At 33.3% G+C, this 14,202-nt stretch overlaps 1 protein-coding gene across 1 annotated transcript; it reads left to right on the top strand.

Moving 5' to 3' along the window:
* Positions 1 to 2,098: 2,098 nt before the first annotated feature.
* On the top strand, positions 2,099 to 4,298 carry LOC125860548 (receptor-like protein 9DC1). The gene is made up of 3 exons (XM_049540536.1): positions 2,099 to 2,440; positions 2,579 to 3,096; positions 3,848 to 4,298. Exons 1-3 carry the CDS (start codon positions 2,099 to 2,101, stop codon positions 4,296 to 4,298), a joined length of 1,311 nt encoding a protein of 436 aa, XP_049396493.1.
* The last annotated feature ends 9,904 nt before the right edge of the window (positions 4,299 to 14,202 follow it).

Here is a 14,202-nt window from a genome sequence, read left to right on the forward strand (position 1 = left end):
TTCAGTTTCTTCCAGATTTCCTTCTAGCCTTTGTTGCTTAGTTTCCAGCTCGCATACTCGTACATTCCATGTACTGATGCCAGTTGGCCTGCATCTTATGACGATGCAGATACAGGTACCCGGATCAGCATCCTGCACGTCGTTGATCCAGCTGAGCACACCAGAGTGAGTGGTGAGCCTCCTTGCTTTCCGGAGGACTCAATTGTTTTGTGTACTTAGCTTTGTTCTATTAGGATGTTGCGGGGTCTGTCCCAACATCCATCTCAGTATTTTAGAGGCTTCATAGACAGTCAGTCAGTTAGTTTGAGTCTCTCTTTTGTGTATATGTATAAATATTCTATTTTGAGACTCAAGGTGCCTTTTGGCCAGATTTGTATCAGTTAAGTTGTGTTATGACTTTGCATTGCATGAAGTATTTTGTTGAGTTAGGTTTCCGCTGAGTTAAGAAAGCCAGGCCAAGGGTTCGCTTGGGGCCAGCAATAGTCTCCGAGTGCCGGTCCCGCCCAGGGTGTAGGCTCGGGTGACAAAAACAACCAAACTCAAAATCATCAATTGACCTTCAGGATTCGTTTGAAACCTCGTACACACAAACTAGATATGCAAATCAATTGTAATTGACGTTCTAGACTCAATGGAACTGTTAAAATACGAATTCTAGATCTCCTTGATTTGACATTTGTGAAAACCACAAGAAACTAACTCACGCCTAAAAAGGCTAATACAAGGTCGGAACATCTCAAAAATCAACCAAGACCTGACCTAGGCCTAAAATCATCCCTCAAATCTAGATCTGAGCATTTGAACTCTGAATGTAGACCAAAGTCAACCCAAGGCTAAAATTCCACAATTTTACAACTTAGGACCTGAAATCCTCAAAAAGACTCGGAATATGAAACCAACAACTCTCACGGATTAGATTTCACATTTCAAAACTAATGGAATCGACGGAATTCCACTCCGACACTCAAGACTCCAAAAGACTCTGAACACCACTTTTAAGCAACTTAAGACTTTAAAACTCAAATTTTACCAAAAACTCCACTTCTACTCAAAAGTTTGGAACCAACTTCCAAAATTCAATCAAGAAACAACTCGAGGGTCAATATCGGGAGGGGAAAAATGGTAAACTTCACTAAAATACCAAAAATGACCAACCGAGTCATTACAAAAACACAAAATTGAGGATATACATTCCCTTGCCCTAGTAAATTTCTTGGCTTAAATTTGTGCTATATATACCTCATCAAAGTTATTGAATAGAGAAACAAAACAAAGATTTCTTGATTTCTTGATTTCTTGTCTATCAACTTAATTAGTTTTGAACATTTTAGTAGAGAAATTGGTTACATAAAACTTGTATTTTTTATGCTATTTTATTTCTTCTGTCAACTTGCTTTCTCCTCATCCTTATCTCATTTGTGCCTCAAAGATCAAGCTCTTGCTCTTCTACAATTCAAGCACATGTTTACTATAAATGCTTTTGCTAATTCGAAAACATTATCATGGAACAAGAGCACAAATTGTTGTTCATGGGATGGAGTTTATTGTGACGAGGGGACGGGACAAGTGATTGAGCTTAACGTCACTAGATGCGGACTTCAATGCAAGTTTCATTCCAATAGTAGCCTCTTTCAACTGTCCAATCTCAAAAGGCTTGATTTTTCTGGTAATAATTTTTCTGGGTCACTCATTTCACCGAAATTTGGTGAGTTTTCTAGTTTGACACATCTTGTTTTATCATATTCAAGTTTTATAGGTCTAATCCCAGCAGAACTCTCTCATCTTTCTAAATTACAAGTTCTTAGTATTCAGGGGATATCAATATGAGCTTAGGTTCGGACTTCACAATTTTGAACTGCTCCTTAAGAACTTGACCCAATTAAGAGAGCTTGACCTTAGCTCTGTGAACATCTCTTCCACCATTCCCCTGAATTTCTCTTCTTATTTAACTACTCTGTAACTTTGGGAAGCACAGTTATACGGGATACTTCCCGAAAGAGTTTTCCACCTTTCCAACTTAGAATCTCTTGATTTAGCATACAATCCCCAGCTCATTGTTAGGTTTCCTACAACCAAATGGAATAGCAGTGCATCACTCATGGAGTTATATCTCAGTAGTGTGAATGCTACTGGAAAGATACCTGAATCATTCTGTCATCTAACTTCACTGCGTACATTAGATTTGTCTTATTGTAATCTCTCAGGGTCTATTCCTAAACCTCTATGGAATCTCACCAACATAGATTATTTGGTTCTTGCTTATAACCATCTTGAAGGACCAATTTCTGATTTCTTTAGATTTAGAAAGCTCAGTTTGTTATCACTTCGAAATAACAACTTTGATGGTCAACTTGAGTACTTATCCTTTAACAGAAGTTGGACGCAACTTGAAATGTTAGATTTTTTGTCCAATTCCCTTACTGGTCCAATTCCTTCTAATGTAAGCGGACTGCATAATCTACAATAACTCTTATTGTCATCCAACCACTTGAATGAGACTATACCATCATGGATATTCTCCCTCCCTTCACTTGAATGGTTAGAGTTGAGTGATAACCATTTCAGTGGAAACATTCAGGAGTTCAAGTCTAAAACATTGAACAAAGTTTTTCTAAAACAAAATCAGCTGCAAGGCCCTATTTCAAAGTCACTCCTAGAACAGCAGCTCCTACAATATCTTCTCTTGTCGCACAATAATATCAATGGACAGATCGCTTCAACCGTCTGCAATCTGAAAATACTACAAGTGCTAGATTTGGGCAACAATAATTTGGAGGGAACAATCCCACTATGTTTGGGTGAGATGAGTGAACTTTCGGTTTTGGATTTAAGCAACAATGGTCTTAGCGGGACAATTAATACTACTTTTATTATTGGAAACCCATTAGAGGTCATTAAATTGCAAGGGAATAAGCTAGAGGGGAAAGTCCCGCAATCATTGATCAATTGCAAATATTTTATAGTTCTTGGTTTAGGTAACAATGAGTTGAGTGACACATTTCCTAAATGGTTGGGAGCCCTGCCTTATTTGCAGATTTTGAACTTGAGATCAAATAAGTTCTATGGCTCTATAAAAGATTCAAGGACTGATAACTTGTTTGCTCAAATTCGAGTCATAGATCTCTCTGTTGGGGTTTATTTGCCCTGATTTCTTACTATAAATAGGTTTTCCTTTTAGGAAAAGGTTTTAATATTTTACTAGTCCTTTTCTTGTAGGAAAGGTTTAGGACTCTATAATTATAGGCTTGTTCCTTCTAACTTAATTAGCATTCACAATGTAGTCCTAGGGTTTTGAGAGTTGCGGTTATGGGGAGAGTTTTGTGTACCTCCTTGTATTCCGAGTGAATTGTTTGAGGTTGTTTCTCTCTATATTTTGTACTCTCATATTTATAGTGGATTGCTCATCTCCTTTGTGGACGTAGGTCGATTGACCGAACTACGTTAAATCTGTCTCTTTTGGTATATTTCTCATTTGTCTTCTTACTCATGGTCTTTCGAGGTTTGCTTTGCTAGTTTCCGCATTACACCTGCTTATTTCGATCCTAACACTCTCATCCAGTGGATTTAGTGGAGATTTACCTATGAGCCTTTTTGAGAATTTTGAAGTCATGAAAATAATTGGTTGGAGCAGTGGAACCCGAGAGTATGTCGGATATATATATTTTTTTTTATTACACAAATTCCTTGATAGTGACAACAAAGGGACTGGATCTTGAACTTCCTCGAGTTTTGACTACAGAAATAATTATCGATCTCTCAAGGAATAGATTTGAAGGTCATAACCCAAGCATTATTGGAGATCCCATTGGGCTTCGGACTTTGAACTTATCTCATAATCGCTTGGAAGGTCACATACCAGCATCACTGCACCAGTTATCTGTGATCTCTCATCCAACAAAATCAGCGGAGAAATTCCACAACAGCTTGCATCCCTCACATCACTTGAAGTCTTAAATCTCTCTCACAATTATCTTGTTGGATGCATCCCCAAAGGAAAACAATTTGATACGTTTGAGAATAGTTCATACCAAGGGAATGATGGGTTACGTGGATTGCCACTCTCAAAAGATTGTGGTGGTGATGAAGGGGTACCACAAGCAGATGAAGGTGAAGAAGGAGATTCAGCAATTATAAGTTGGAAGGCGGTTCTCATGGGTTATGGTTGTGGACTTGTCATTGGATTGTCCATAATATACATAATGCTTTCAACTCAATATCCAGCATGGTTTTCGAGGATGGATGTAGAATTGGAACACAAAATTCTTACGAGAATGAAAAAGCACAAGAAAAGACAATAGTTTGTTACCTCGAGGTATTCAATTTGATCTTTAATTATCAATGAATTTGCTCACCTCCTTCATCCTTAAAGCTCTTAACTTTAAATTCTTCTCTTTTGAAAATTGCAGGATTCAAGTCTAATATGTTGTTTGTGATGCAATAAAAGCTTTTACTAATTTGTGATGTATTTGAAGTGTGTATTTCCCTATGTATAAAAGCATTAGTTTTCGTTTATCAATATTTTTTTACATATTCAGCGTAATTATTAGTTAGGTAATTGGATTCGACTGCAAAGTTCAATTAATGGATTTATGAAGTTATCTTAATTTCATTAGCAAGCTAAACGTTTCCCCTATTTTGGCACCACCTCTGTATATAGATGGTATGAACTAAATTATCAGACATCCTCTGTTCAGTGTTCTAATTCTGAGATACTGGATTTTATGCATCCATCATTTTGAAGTTATCTTATTCGCAATTAATCAATGCAAATAATTCTGATATATTATCCAGAGAAAGTAGTTGAATTACAATTCCGGAATGTTTGCTGTTATAGTTCAACTTTCTGGTGATCCAATGATAAGAAAAATAAATTGCATACTAAAGTTGTCAGTGAACCAACTGGGCGTTTGGTTTTAAATTACATCGGTAGTATCATTTTGAATTCAGATACCTGAACGTGACGTAGAGAATGTTGGTTCAGTTCTTAGTAACAATCTTGAGACAGGAAATAAATATTGATGGGGACGTTGAAGTACTTACTAACTAAGCATAAGAAGATGACGAAAACTTTAAAAGCTATAGAGGTATCTCTGTTGACTTTGCCAGCATCCAAGACAATCGTGAGTGTTTAGCAGTTAAACTTAAATTCGTGCCTTGTGTTGTAGATGGACAATCATTTGAACAGAGTTGGCTAATTCACGGGTCTCTGAATGTTACGCAAAATGAGAATTGACGTTTTCGTGCCATTAAAAAAATACTGATTTGCATTCCCTTATTTAAAAGTAGAAGGAAAAGAAAAGGTTGTTCATGAAGCGAGATTCCCTCACACTTGGAAATTTTGTCATGGATACAGCTGAAATGTGCGCTACCTGCCCTTGGAGATTTATCGATTATCAAAAGAATCACGATGGACAGAGCAGAGTTGTGTAGTTACAGAGTTGCAACCCATAGAGATATGAGATCTTTTATGTTTTACAAGTAAATGCTTTCACCTGTGGGGCTGTTCAAGTCGAAATTTTTGGTGCCCACAAAGTGATTTTATTGATACAAAAACATCGTTAGTGATTTTACTAAATTGATAGAGTAATACATCATAATTAACCATCTGCACGAGCTTGGATTGGACTCTATTTGAATAGTAGATTGTTTCTACTTTGATTTGCTTTACTTGTTTTTTTAGCAATACCTTGAAACACTCGGTTGAATGTGATTCTTGTTTGTTAGACAAAGCAAGCGTAAAGGAGAAGTTGTTCTATGAAAAACCCTTTGCGACTTGTAAATCAAGGTCTATACATCACGAAATACTTTTACCATAACCAATCAAAATTTTAGTGGACTTTCGACTTGAAATATTTGTTGTCAAGGTCGTCTGTAAACTAAGATTTACTCTTATCCTAACTAATCAAACTCATCTTGATTTTTTTATATGAAAAGTTGTGACCAAGTTCTATACACCAATTATCATTCTTATAGTCTTTTCTTTCTCCTCTAATTAAAAAAAAATAGGTTGTCCAGTGCACAAAGCGTTTGTGTTACCAGGGTCTGGAGGAGGGTCGCACCATAAGGGTGTGATGTAGACAATCTAACCTAATGCAAATATTAGTGACTGCTTCCACATCTCGAATACGTGACCTTTAGGTCATAGAGAGACAACTTTACCATAGTTCCTAAGCTCCCTTTCACTTTTCTTTCTCCTCTAAGAATATAAATTGATTTAATAATTGTTTCCTACTGTTGAGATAATATTCACAGGGTGATTATTTCTCCATTGTGTTGGATAGTTATATGTAGTACTATTTGATAAATAAGATAAACATTGCGTAGTAATTGTGCCAAGACTACTTGCAGAGACTTGGGATTGTGACGTTTTAGACCGATAAGGTATCAAACAAAATTGTATTATTACAAGTGATATGATTTTGTGTAGTACCTTTCATTTAAACTTTCTATGTGATGACTTGACTTGATAATTTGGAACTTTTTGATATTTTTCAACAATCATTGGATTCTTGTGCAATGACTAGTGCATTGACTTGAGAATATAAAGTTGATAATTCAAAATTTGAGTGAAAGTGACTAGATGGGCTCCTCAAAATTGACTACTCCAAAGGACAATAGTAGATTTTCTTTGCGTAATTTGTGGTTTATTAAAATTACATCCATACATCACATTCATTGATGTTTCACCGTATTTGTTTTCCCAGTTCCATCAAAATTTAAAGTGATTTTCGACTAGGTTTATTATTTACCTTTCAGTCAAGGTCTTTATATCAATCAACACTATTATTCTAACTAAAGCAGTTTTTTGTTGAATTTTCAACTTAATTGTTTTTGTCAAGGCTCATACATCACCATCCGCTCTAATAGACTATACCTTTTTTCCCTCTAATATTTAATATGATTAAAGGGAAAAAGGATTGATATACCCCTCAACTTTATCATTTCGATTTTATATACCCCTCTTTATAAAAGTGACTAATATATGCCCCTATTATTACACAAATGACTCATACATACCCGACCTTTCCTCAAACGGAAGCGAACAAAATTAATTTTATATTATTTTAATTTTTTTTTTAGATAAAAACAAAGTATTCTTGTAGAGGTATATTTGGTCCTTCTCACACGGTTTTTTTTCTTTTTTGATTCAACGACTACTTTGAATTTATCATTTTGATGGTAAATATATTTTTTTAACTTACTTTCTTGTAAATTTATCATAGATTCCCCAATTTTTTATAGATAAAAGAAATAAATTACAATATAGCCAAAAAAATAGTATTAAATCTTTTTCTTACTTTTTTTTCCATTCATACTTATTTCTTTTTATCTCATATTTTTACACTAAAAAATGAAATAAGTCAAAACAATCATGTGTGAGAAGGATCATAAATACCCCTACATAATTTTTTTTTAAAAAAATCAAGGGAAAAGAGGTTAATACACTCCTCAACTTTTCGATTTTAGAGCAGATATACCGTTCGTTAAAAAAGTGATGCATATATATACCCCTGTCGTCTAACAAATTGTGCATATTTACCCCTTTCTTCAACATATATATGTACTTAGTTGAAAACAATTATAATACTAATTTTTAAGTTTCAAAATTATCTCGCCTCTTTTTTATACCTCTAGACACGATCCAAATGAGAAAAAAGACTCAATTCTTCTTCTACTTTTTCATTAAATGAGCTTGGATTGGGTCTGAATATATGAAGAGTTGGGTTTTTTTTTTATTGAGTCGAGTTTGGGTGCGTTAAAATGAATGAGGCAATTTTTTAAGACACATGGTATCTTTGGAATTTAAAAACCAATTTTAAGAATTTTATTTTTAATTCAATGTAAATCATTTATTAGACAACGAGGGTATATATGCACCATTTGTTAGACAACAAAGACATATATGCATCACTTTTTTTAACGAGGAGTATATATATCTGCTCTAAATCGCAAAGTTGAGGGGTATATTTTCCACTTTTCCCTAAAATTTAAAATAAAAATAAAATAAAATTTCACTTCTGTTAGATGAAATTGTATATGTTGGCCACTTTTATAATGGTAGAAATAAATGTGAGCAACTTTTGTCACAATAGAGGTATATGCAAGCCACTTTTGTGATAAAAAAATTTCGTTGTAGCTTTTATTTGAATTTTTCTTTTCAATGACCCGTGCATTGACTTGGGAATATGTAAATTTATTAGAACTATTAGAACATAAGATTGATCATCATCAAGTTCATATCCAATCAGGTGCGTAAACCAAATAATAATTTCATCCTAACTAATAAAAAATGAATTTTTGACGTGAAATGTTTTTTTCAAGGTCTATACACCAAGCAATACTCTTATCCTAACTAATCAAAAGTTTTGTGAATCTTCACCTTTAGGTCAATGTTATACACTAAATAACACTTCTATCCCAACCAATCAAAATTTTTAAGAATATTCGACTTGAAAAGTTGTTGTCGTGGTCTATACACCAATCAATGTATTTTTATCCTAACTAATCAAACTATCTTTGATTTATTGGCGTGAAAAGTTTTTTTCAAGGCGTTTACACCAATAAATACTCTTATAGACTATTCTCGCTTTGAGAAGAATTTATTGGTTAAGTAATTGTTACCTATATTTAAAGTTGATATTCTCAGTTATATGTTTTTTTTTTTAAAAAATAATTCCTTTATTTTTAACGCTTTAATTTTTTTATGTTTTATTTGAGTTCCTTTACTTTTTCTTGTATCCATGCAAAATTAGCTTATATTAAATACCAGACATTTAGAATTAAATTTGAAATCAAATCCAAAAAAACGATAATGAAAATAAAAGATATAAATAAAACCAATATGAAAAAGGAGAAAAAAAAAATGAAAGAAGGTGAAAAAATAAAAAATATGTATATACGTATGTTAAAATACAAGACAAAGAAAAATAAAAAATATTATGTGTATCAACTTATTTTAAAAACAAGGCAAATAAAATGAGAAGATTTTTTTTTTAAAAATAACCACGGTAATTAATTGAATTGAGTTATGATTACGTCAGCACATAAAGTGCAAAGAAATATATTAGAGAAAAAAGTTTGGGAGGGTTGGGGGAGGGGTGTACTAGGACTTCCGTAAATATAGGGTGTGTCAGTGTAATTTTAGTTATAGTTCAAGGAGTACTTATGCATTCTCCCAATTTAAATTGATTAAATAATTGTTCTCAATTGTTAAAGTTAATATTTCACTACCAACGGATGTGGTATAGTGGATGAGGTTGCTCCTCTGTTAACCAAAAGTCTTATGTTTGAGCCTTGGATATAAAAGAACATTTGGTAGAGAGTGCTTCCCCCCACCCCTCCACCAAATAGGGCCCTATATAGTGCACGATACAAATTTAAAATAGTCTGACTTCAATGTGTGTACTTGACGCCATCGAATGAAAAATCAAAAAAAGAAGAAGCTAATATTCTCAAGGTGCATTAATTTGCATTGGGTTTCAATGTGTGTACTTCAATGTGTGTACTTAGACATGGCTTCAATGTGTGTACTTAGACATGAACATGCACTTGACATTTATGACATTTTTGCACAAACTTGCAACAATCATGTTCCGTAGTCATCCAAAAATAACCGGCTCGAAGGATCTTCCTGGCCAAAGTGAGCCCATTTATGTGAGTACCACAAACTCCCGCATGTATTTGTTCCAGAAGCTTTGCAGCTTCACTAGCATCAACACACCTGAGAAGACCCAAATCTGGAGTCCTCCTATAAAGGATTTCCCCACTTGCAAAGAAATTGAGGGCCATACGGCGTATCGACTTCTTCTGGTTGAACGTTGCATCAGGATAAATTTTGGTCTCCAAGTACTTCTTGATGTCAAAATACCAAGGTAAACCATCTGGTTCCGCTTCAACATGTGAACAATGAACATGCTGCTCTTTTACCTCTATATCCAAGGGATCAATATAACTTGTATCTGGATGTTTGATCATTGAGGCAATGGTGGCAAGAGCATCGGCCAACTCATTCTATGTTCTGGGAGTATGTTTGAACTCAATCTCGCGAAATCTCTTTCACAACTTCTATATATATTGCACGTACGGTGTGATTTTTGGATTCTTCACAGCCCATTCTCCTTGAACTTGATGAATCAGTAAGTCTGAATCTCCGATAACTAGAAGCTCATGAACGTTCATGTCGATTGCCATCTTTAAATCGAGGATGCAAGCTTCATACTCAGCCATGTTGTTTGTGTAATTAAATCGGAGTTTAGTCGCCATAGGATAATGCTGACTGGATTCTGACACTAAGACTGCTCCGATACCTTTCCCTTGGTGATTTGCCGCTCCATCAAAGAATACTCTCCAACCAGGATATGCTTCAGAAATATCTTCACCCACAAATGCTACTTCTTCATCGGGAAAATAAGTCTTGAGCTATTCATACTCTTCATCAACTGGATTCTCCGCAAGATGATCAGCCAAGACTTGTGCTTTATCGCCTTTTGTGTCACATACACAATATCANGTTCATAATTACAAGTGTTTTTTACCTCAAATATTTTACTTAATTTTTTATTTTTTTGGAAATTGTAGGTTCCGTAAAGTGTTCTTCTTTTTGAATGAATGGCATAATATTAGTGATTAAAACACCTTTTATTTCGTAGATATTATACCATCACATCATTTAAAGCCAATTAATTATGGTTACTAATTACTAAAAAACATGTATTATAATATTTTCAATCATATATATAATACTTAATTGAAAATATTAAAATACATGTTTTTTAATTTCAAAATCACATGGCTTTCAAAAATTATCTCACCTCTTTTTCATATCCCTTGACCCAACCCAAATGAAAAAAGCTAATTCCTTTTCTACTCAGTCATAAAATAGTTTAGTCGGGTTTGAATAGATGAAGAATTGAGTTTTTCTTTAATTGGATCGAGTCTGGGTGCGTAAAAATTGAATGAGGTAAGTTTTTAAGCCACGTGGCATTTTTGGAATTTAAAAACCAATTTTAATTTTTTTTTTTAATTCAGGCTGTTAATAAAAAGGGTAATTGTGCGCCACCTATTAGACGAAGAGGGTATATATGCACCATTTGTTAGACGACAAATATATATATGCAACACTTTTTAACGAGGGATGTATTTGCTCTAAATCGCAAAGTTGAGGGGCATATTTTCCCCTTTGTCCTAAAATTAAAAATCAAGAAAATAAATTTAAAAATTTGGTGCATAAGCCATAACAATTTTCTTCTAACCAATAAAAAAAATAGATTTTTGAGTAGAATAGTATTCATTGGTCTATACACCAAGCAATACACTTATCCTAACCAATCAAAAGTTTTGTGAATCTTTACGTTTAGGTCAAGTTCTATTTACCATGTAACACTCTTATTCCAACCAATCAAAAATTTTAAAGGATTTTTTACTTGAAATTTTGTTGTCAAAGTCTATACACCAATAAACGTATTCTTATCCTAGTAATTGAAATCTTTTGATTTATTGGCTGAAAAGTTTTTATCAAGGCATATACACCAATGAATACTATTCTACTCTCGCTCTGAGAAGAATTTAAATTGATTAAATAATTATTTCCTATTGGTAAAGCTGATATTATGAATTACATGTAAAAAAAATTTTAAAAAGTGTCACTTATTTTAACGCTTTAATCTTTATATGTTTTATTTGATTTCCTTTAATCTTTGACATCTATCTAAAATTAACTTATATTAAATATTAAACATTGAATTAAAATTTGAAATCAAATTCAAAGGAAAGACATTGAAAATAAAATAAATAGAAAAACAAGAGAAACCAATGAAATGAGGTAACGAGATGAAAAAATTATTACGTGTGTTTGAGAAAATTTTAAATACGAGGCAAAGCAAAGAAAAACAAAAAACATATTATGTATATTAACTTATTTTATATATCAGGCAAAGAAAATAAAAGGACTATCTTTTTGTAAAAATAAAACATATATACATGTGGTGTCACGTGTATATCACCACAACTAATTGATTGAGTTGCGGCTCCACATCAGCACATAAGGTGCTAAGAAATATAGAGAAAAAAAAGTTTAGGGTGATAATAGGACCCCATAAATATAGAGTGTGTCTTTGAAATTTCAGTTATAGTTCAAGGAGTACTTGTGGCTTTTCCTAATTTAGAATGATTAAATAATTGTCCCCAATTGTTAAAGCTAATATTTTCAAGGTGCATTATTCTACATTACCAATTGATAAATAAGATTACTAGTGAGTAATAAGTGGGTCAGGACTACTTGTACCAAGTTGTGATTGTGAAATTTATGACATTCAATAGGTTACATACTTGTAGTTATGCCCGGACTAGATGTAATTAATCTTGCATAGAATCAAAGTAGTAGTTAATTTTTTCCCATCTCTTCTACCTTTGGTGGATAAAGTTATCTGATACTCGTGGCTAGTAACACTCGTGATGGGTGAAAGATGGCTAGAGTTCACCCTTACACTTTTACAGTTTAACTATTCACTTGTCATGGCGGACTATAGACTATAGATTGTAGTCTGAATCCATTGAGTAGGATTTTGTCGTATGAAGGATTTTCCAAATCTTATAGATGTTGAATCCATTCGTCATATATTTATTTCTTTATATTTTAAATCCATCATAAGGCAAGTTAGTTGTAGTTCCTATGCTTTGAATTTTTTACTACTAGTTAATCTACAGTATATGCTGGATGTGACCACATATAGTTCAAAGGCCGATTCAGAATTTGAAGGTTCCAGGTAACATTATTTTTAATGTAAAGTAATCACTAGTTACGAAAATTGAATTAGGGCATACATCGATCGATTCATTTTGTTTTGTGTTAATTCGATTCAACTTATAAAAAACTTGCTTCATAAATAAATATACACATCAATGGACCAAAATAAATTTGGCACGATTCATTGCAACCCAATTTTTTGTTGAATAAATGAGAAAAATATAATTTTTTTTAATAAGCAATTACCCCTTTTTGAATTTACACATATTGTACTTAATTTCCACTAATTGATATTTCCATAAGAAAAAATAAGAGCCAAAACAACTTAAATATCAACAAACAAGTTAATATTAGAGGGATTGAAAGAACTTTTTTAAAAATTAAACTCACATAGAATTAAATTTTTGTCTATCTTTTCCGAAGGAATAAAAAAAGAGCAAAAATATAATATCTAGATGAATAAGCCTAGTGTTTAAATGTCAAATCACTCCCACTTTCATACGTAAATTCGCCCCGATATAGTTACTTGGAAAAATCAACAAAAAGATTCGATTAATATAATGTTTTCATAGTCATCATGTATGTTTACTTTCATTTATAGATGGTTGACTTGACTGGAATATGTCTAAAATCAAATTAAAAGTTGGTCCCAAAGCTGGAAACTGAGGTCCCGAAGGACAAAGACTCACTACTTTGTCCTGCTTTTGGTGTTCGTTTGGTAGCTACTCCCCTCCGTTCACTTTTACTTGTAACTTTTTCCTAAAATATTATTAGAATGTGTGAGTTAGAGCCGCAAGATTTTAGAAAACAAATTAATAGATAAAATGTATTTTCGTAATCCAACTTTTAACTTAGATTCTCCAACTTATAGAGAGCTCTCCACCCCCCACCCCCCGAATGGGCCCCTATATAGTGCACGATATAAATTTAAAATAGTCCGGCTCTAATGTGTGGACTATAAAGAGTTTTAGAAGAGAATGATTTTAAACTGTTGTATTGCTCAAACATTACTATGATATAAATACATGAAGAGTACTAACTAATTATGGTGATTAAACAATCAAATCCCTACAGATCAGCTAGACTACCATATATATAATATTGCACAACTATTAAGATTCTGTTACAATAATGTTAAGCTATCCTTTTGGTTTTGAATTAGATTGGATAGGATTGTCCTTAACACTCCCTCGCAAGATAGAGGATCCATTCAGGAGACCAATCTTGGATCTGTTGAGCTGAAACTGATTCTTGGACAAAGGCTTTGTAAGAAGGTCAGCAACCTGATCCTTTGAAGAGATATGAGATATTCGAAGAGCATCTTTTTGAACCAAATCTCTAACAAAATGGATGTCAATTTCCAGATGCTTCATTTTGGAGTGAAGAATTGGATTTTGACAAGTATATATGGTAGAGATATTATCACAGTATATTGTGGGAGATGGAACTGAATAACC

This window comes from Solanum stenotomum, chromosome 1 (genome assembly GCF_019186545.1).
Source record: "Solanum stenotomum isolate F172 chromosome 1, ASM1918654v1, whole genome shotgun sequence".
Classification (NCBI taxonomy): domain Eukaryota; kingdom Viridiplantae; phylum Streptophyta; class Magnoliopsida; order Solanales; family Solanaceae; genus Solanum; species Solanum stenotomum.

Bases quoted from the DNA above. Each gene is read 5' to 3' on its own strand.
- LOC125860548 (XM_049540536.1), top strand. From the start codon at position 2,099: ATGGAGTTATATCTCAGTAGTGTGAATGCTACTGGAAAGATACCTGAA. The intron at 2,441-2,578 runs GTAAGCGGACTG...GGAAACATTCAG, and splicing joins CTGGTCCAATTCCTTCTAAT to GAGTTCAAGTCTAAAACATT. The intron at 3,097-3,847 runs GTTTGCTCAAAT...ATCGCTTGGAAG, and splicing joins GATTCAAGGACTGATAACTT to GTCACATACCAGCATCACTG.